The sequence below is a fragment of the Eleutherodactylus coqui genome, chromosome 7 (genome assembly GCF_035609145.1).
Source record: "Eleutherodactylus coqui strain aEleCoq1 chromosome 7, aEleCoq1.hap1, whole genome shotgun sequence".
NCBI classification, from domain to species: domain Eukaryota; kingdom Metazoa; phylum Chordata; class Amphibia; order Anura; family Eleutherodactylidae; genus Eleutherodactylus; species Eleutherodactylus coqui.
This window is the reverse complement of record NC_089843.1, coordinates 205,206,126-205,212,553: the sequence shown is the minus strand read 5'-3', so window position 1 is coordinate 205,212,553 and position 6,428 is coordinate 205,206,126. Positions and strand designations below refer to the sequence as shown.

Here is a 6,428-nt window from a genome sequence, read left to right as displayed (position 1 = left end):
GGGTCAGCAGAATGCTAACCCCTTTGTGTCTATATGTTCTTCTCAAGTAAATGGGAGAAGACACATAATCATAAGATTTAAAGTCAGACGATAAGATGTAACATCGCATGTTTAAAATGTGCTAACAAGAGCCTGTAGCTAAACTGCACTCAGTCACCCCAGACACCCTTGTCTTTCATGGCATGATCAATGCTTACTGCATAGCTCATCAGAAGAAAAGAAAGATGTTATAACAATCAGGTGGCTTGCAGAAAATAAAGCAATTTATTGTCAAAGCATTCAACATACTCAGATAAACTATACAGTATAATAAATCTTTTTTCCTTGGTTGGGGTGGGGAGGGGGAGAAAGAAAAATAATTATGCACACTGGAATCCACTGGCACAAAATTACACTTTGTTTCAAAAAAGAAATACACAATTGATGACAGTCTAACAGGAGTCCATACTTTTGTGATATTGCAATGGCCATGCATTTCCTGGATAAGTGGGATGCCCTCTGTAATATCCATACAAGCTGGACTGCTAGGAACAAGCCATCAGGTAATGCACAATTTGACAATGCCCCACCCAAGTATTGTCTATTAATCCAAAGAAAAAGTAACCCTTAAATACATTAATGATTATTACATCTAAATCATAAGTGCTCCATAATTTAAGGTAGAAAGTTATGACAAATGCATCAATATGCTGCAATATATATGACATTTTAAAAAATGTACTCTTGGAAAGTGAAAATGCGTGCATTCAGAGTAAAAGCCCACACAACTGATGCTGGAAGATCGATCTGTCCATGGACCTCGGTATCACTGTGTGAGCATGTAGAAGTCCCAGTAATAAAGTTGTCCATGAATTTAATTATGAGAGGTCATGTGCCTGGATAGGTGGTGACGTTCCCTGAAGGATTCATTACATATGGGGCACTTGAGTTTTTCCTCTCTCCTCCTTTTCACCAATGGTTCCATGGCATACTCTTTCTTGTGGTGGGACCTCATGTGGTACACCAAATCAGACGTCATCCTAAAGGAAGCATTGCATTTGGCACACCAATTTTGAGCTGGCAGACACAGAGAGGTGAAGGAAGGAGGCAATAGGGTAAGGGTGGAAGGCAGCTGTAATTGAAGGGGTGCAGGTGTGCTCTTTGGCCAAAAAGTAGTTGCAAAGAGGAAGGGACTTTGCTTTGGCATACTTCCCGGCAATGTGCAGTTGCCATTTAATTCAGGACCCTGAAGCTTAACTGAGAGAGGATCAGGCTGAAATAGCCTGGGTGGCCCAACACTGTCTCCGTGGCAATCCAAACTTACCCCGCTGGATACCAGTTTTTGCCCCATCACCTGTAGTGGAGTTACATGGTTGAAGCTGCTTCTGGTAGGTTGCGAGAAAGCACTTTTCCTTTCCTGATCTTGGTTTATCATCTGGGGCACGCTAGTAAAAGCGCTGCCCATGGCTGCATTGTCCTCTGACTGATTTTCTGGTCTAAGGTTTAATCTCTTTTCCCCACTTGGACTGCTTGGGTGGGAAGGAGACCTTTCTTTACTCTCAGAGCTTGGCTCAGCGTCTTCCACTCCCCTAGAAGCCTTTTTCACTTCTACAAATGCGCTTCTCTTGGCTTCTCCAGTCTCTGGACTTGGTGGAGCATATAACTGTCCTCCTTCCTCTACATTAAAGTAAGAGCTGCCTCTGAATGACTGAGGACTACACACCAAGTCCTCCTTAGAAGAAGGTACGGGCCTGTCCATAAACCTCCCTGAAGTTTCCATCCGTCTCGATCTGTTGTCCTCCAAGTGCTCCTCATACTTTCTTTTGGCTTTATGAAGATTATCAGAGAGGCTCTCTGAGTCCTGGCGTGTAACATGACATTTGGCTGCTGGGGTAGAGCTGAAAGATGACGAACTAGGGCTTCTAAAATTCTCTAAATCCCTGGCCAAGTTGTGAAAGTCTGTGGTGGGCTTGTGGTTCTCTTTTTGTGGCTGGTAAATGGATAACTTGTTATATTTGGTTGTAGATACCATGGCGTTTCGAGGTTCCAGTTCTCTATTGTCCTTGGCCAGCTGTTCTGAGTTAGATTCGGAATTGTAGGCTTTCTTCGGACAACGAAATCTTACATGGGCCACATACGGAAAATCATACTGAAATCTTTGACTACACTCCAAGCATGTTGACTGTGTTGTTCCTAAAATAGAAGAAAAGAAAAAAACAATCGATGATGAGAACTACACCTCATTGCTAGATACAAGTCCTAGAATCGGTATTCTATCTATACTGTTCAATTCGGCATAAGATTTTATTATTTTCTTTATAACACGGTTGACTGCTATTTTTTTAAAAAAAATGTCACCTATTGCTTAGAATACAATAAAAACCAGCATAATTATAACAATTGATTGAGAAAAGGCATCAGAGTACGTAAAACATGTAAAGACGGACCATATACAGTTACATAATCCCCATTATAGTGTTAGCGGAAATTAAAACTAGGTTCGCTTAATCCACTTCGAAGTCAATCCATCCTGTATGGGGTTAATGGGGACCATTTCAAAACTGATATTACATTTGCTGAACTATATCTGTGATACATGTATAGGGAACTAATAAGGCAGAAGTTTCCGGGGGAGTTAAAGATAGTGTTATAGCTGCTACCTACCGGGAGTTTTCCCCTGCGTCCTGGCAGGGTGTAGAAGAAGGAGGTCTGTCAGTTCTTTTCCATACCACACTAATAGCTCTTCGTCTTTGACAATCCTACGCAGAGATCTGTAGAAGAGTTGTCCATTCTTGATGTAGGCTTCCAGATTTTGTTCCTCTTTGTTTCTGGCAGATTGAACCAGACGGAGCCACATCAGACCCTCAGAGGAGCCGTTTGCAGCTGAAGTGTCCACCTGCAGAAAGGCAAGGATAATGAGGTATAAGAGGGTTAAAAAGTCCCCCAAGAGCAAAGCACTAGTCTTAGGGGATCCCAATGCGCAGCAGAGCTTTATTATGGATGTAGACCATCTGAATGAATGGAAATCGTCTGTCCAAGTGAATCACACAGAGCTGACATGACAGCCCTCCATATGTTCTATCTGAGATGTGCTTTCACATGAACCAATTCTCCAGATTGTCCTCACAACTTCATGTAGTTGTTTATTTCTACGTCTGGAGATAAATTTGACAAATCGCTGCTTAAAATAATTGCTCATAAAAATTTCAGAAATTAAAGCTTCCTTATCCATGGTCAGGAAGGATGATCCCTTATTATGGTGGCATATAATGCTCGGGATATTCAGAATTGCTATTAATATAATAGGTGATACAATAGGTTATTTGCCAAGTATTTTAAAACTATTATTTTATAATTATCTATCTATCTATCTATCTATCTATCTATCTATCTATCTATCTATCTATCTATCCATCCATCCAGTTATTTTATATTTATTTCTATGTATGCATACATATACGATTCAAATATTTTATTTCTACTTGCCAACAATCAAACTATCTATCTATCTATCTATCTATCTATCTATCTCATATCTATCTATCTATCTATCTATCTATCTATCTATCTATCTATCTATCTCATATCTATCTATCTAATATCTATCTATCTCACTGTCTAATTACGTAGCAAACTTTACTAGATTAATATGCTATCTCTCAATATAGATATATAATATATCTGATCTTTCGAATAGCTAGATAGATTGTTAGCAAGTAGAAATAAAATAATTTGGATGGTATATGTATACATACATAGAAGCAAATAGATAGATAATGATACTTTGGGCCTGATTCTATTATTCAAACTATCTATTGTCTACTTTTCTAATATAATTGTATTTCTATCTATCGCATATCTATTTATCTAAATAGCTATGCACCTATACTTTCATCACTATAAGCATCATAGAAGCAGTAATTGTACTTTCCCTAAATATTGGAGAAAAATATTTAGAGAATACAATGTTGCTTGCTAGCTATATGTATCTAATGATACATTCATTATGAAATGAGTTTGGGGGTCATTTGTCTTGTAGAGGGATACGCGTTATGCACAGGGAACGTTAACCAACGCTAAAGAAGTGAAAGACTTACCCGAAATATGTATGGCACAGTCCTCTTGTCTGTGGATTTGAGGGCTATGAAAGCTATACTGTCATATAGTGAAGTGTGGCTCAGAACACAGGGGCCAAAGATTGCATTCTCTGGTATATCACATGTGGTGTAGACACTGGTAAATATATCCGTCAGACACTGCTGGACAGCCTTGGCGTCTCCATCCCAAATTGTTTTTTGAACAGCAGCCTCTTCCATGACTGACATGTCCTACAAGAGGGTGAAAGATGCCAACATTAGTCTCCCATATGTCTACTGCGTAGAGCTGTATAACAATCATTTGTTCTGTTCATCTTTACCTTATGCCCCCTTGGTCTATGGGTATCACCTAGTGGTGGATCAATAACCACAGAAATACTTCAGGGAATCCCGCTAATCACTTGATGTCAATCAGATGGCTTTTAAAGAACCTTGAGTAATTTTATTTAATTTAGATGTATTGTGCATGATCTCCCATGTGTCAGAACAGGCCGGCAGTGGTGCACAGGGAAAGTGCTCTGCTAGACAGCAGAAGAGTGCTAACGCATTTTTAGTAATGTGGATCCTATCAGGAAGCTCGAGCAGTGTGACAGTAGAGCATGGAGAATGGATTCAAGAAGACTGTCAATGTCACTGATTCCATGTCATGTAACCTTTAGCTCTAGTCTACAAGAGGGAACGTATGTCTGCTCATTACCATAATCCAGCCCTGTCCTCAGAGACCTTAATTACAAACAGTGAGAAGAGGTGATTATTATTATTATTATTACTAATTCATTGACCAGGTTAGGCTTAGCTGTCTTTGCACAGTCTTAGGAGTTTCCAGCAGATCAGCGCATAACAAAGTATCTTGAAACACCAAGTGTTCCTTATTTCACTACTTTTTCTGCTTCTTCTATATAAATTAATTGTTCGGTATTACATGTAGTTTAGCTTGTGGCTAAATTCTCAATTTAATAAATATTATCATTTTTTATATGAATTAAATATTTTATTAAAATTATGCAAAATAATGTGTCAACATAATGACAGGCCTTTAAGTCAGCAAAGATAGAAAAAAAAGTGAAAGTTTCTAGCTGCACTGACACAAATCATTGTCTATAGTATTACCTACAGTATTCTAGCACAAGCTCAGTTTCAGGACCTCATGCTCCGGACAGCAGCCTACTGTCACTGGAAGACATCTACTAAAGACAGCAAGCTCCTTCTATGTTATCTACTCCGATCCACTTATGGTCTGTAGACCTCTTAAAGGCTCTTGATTAGACCATTATCACTTAATTCAGATTTACAGAGTGTCGGTTCTCCTTATTGTTTACTGGAGGGACAAACACGTTTTTCTAGCGAGGGCTGAGGGCTCCTTTGTATATATTTTCTGCGGTGAGAGATCTGGTAAGGGGAAAAGCATGCATTACCACTTACCAGGACGTCCCTTCTTTATACTCCTAGGGAAAATGTGAGAAATGAGAAGTCCTTTTCTGGAGTCCCCAAGATCTGTCCGATTACTGTAGTATTTCCATGTCCAGGAAAAGATGCTGCTGCTTCCCTTGCTCTTTGTAGATGATATAAATTGAGGATCAGATGAATGGGAGGGGGTGGGAAGGAGTGAACACAATCAGAAAGCGAAAACCAAAATAGGGGGAAGAAAAAAAAAAGAGGAAGACAAGGACTTGTGCAGATGGAGGCGACGCAGTGACTGACTGGCACACAGACACACACTTTTTGTTTGCTGCACATAATCTGCCCAATGACGCGTGACAGCCCACATCCCCTCCCTTTAACTCTTTCTAGCCAAGCCAGTTCTTCTCCCAGCTCTTCTATAGCCTGCAGCGAAAACAGTCTACCTGTTATTACCGGTAGCCAGTTTCTGTATGGCAATGCCTTGAAAACAGTGGGCGAGCTGTGAAAGCAAGTGTTAGACCGCAGAGTCTATATAGTTTCAGTATATGTAGTATGCATAATACGTCTATGATGATAAATGATAGAATGGTAGATAGATAGATAGATAGATAGATAGATAGATAGATAGATAGATAGATAGATAGATAGATAGATAGATAGATAGAAGGGGGGAGAAAGAAAGAAAGAAAGAAAGAAAGAAAGAAAAATGCTAAAAAAAAGAAAGAAAGTAAAATATATGAGATAGATCGATAGATAGATAGATAGATAGATAGATTTGGTAGATCTTCTGAAATCTAAGCTTCAGATCATCTAAACCCTGTTGAGCATGAAGAATAAGCAGGGTAGCATATAACATGTGTATTATGCGTTATGCAAACACATAAAACATTCAGTAACGTTACGTTTGTCTTCCAAATACGTTCATTAAGTCAATGGCATAATAAAAACTTC

The 6,428-nt window shown here is 39.2% G+C and overlaps 1 protein-coding gene across 1 annotated transcript; it reads right to left on the bottom strand.

Annotated features, from left to right (window-relative positions):
* Window positions 1-275: 275 nt before the first annotated feature.
* Window positions 276-5,700, bottom strand: PRDM8 (PR/SET domain 8). The gene is made up of 4 exons (XM_066574914.1): window positions 5,499-5,700; window positions 4,077-4,307; window positions 2,644-2,875; window positions 276-2,172 (listed from the first exon to the last, which is right to left on the bottom strand). Exons 2-4 carry the CDS (start codon window positions 4,302-4,304, stop codon window positions 854-856), a joined length of 1,779 nt encoding a protein of 592 aa, XP_066431011.1. The 5' UTR covers window positions 4,305-4,307; window positions 5,499-5,700; the 3' UTR covers window positions 276-853.
* Window positions 5,701-6,428: the final 728 nt, after the last annotated feature.

Bases quoted from the DNA above. Each gene is read 5' to 3' on its own strand.
- PRDM8 (XM_066574914.1), bottom strand. From the start codon at position 4,304: ATGTCAGTCATGGAAGAGGCTGCTGTTCAAAAAACAATTTGGGATGGA. The intron at 2,876-4,076 runs GTAAGTCTTTCA...GCCTTTCTGCAG, and splicing joins CTGTGCCATACATATTTCGG to GTGGACACTTCAGCTGCAAA. The intron at 2,173-2,643 runs GTAGGTAGCAGC...CTTCTATTTTAG, and splicing joins GACGCAGGGGAAAACTCCCG to GAACAACACAGTCAACATGC.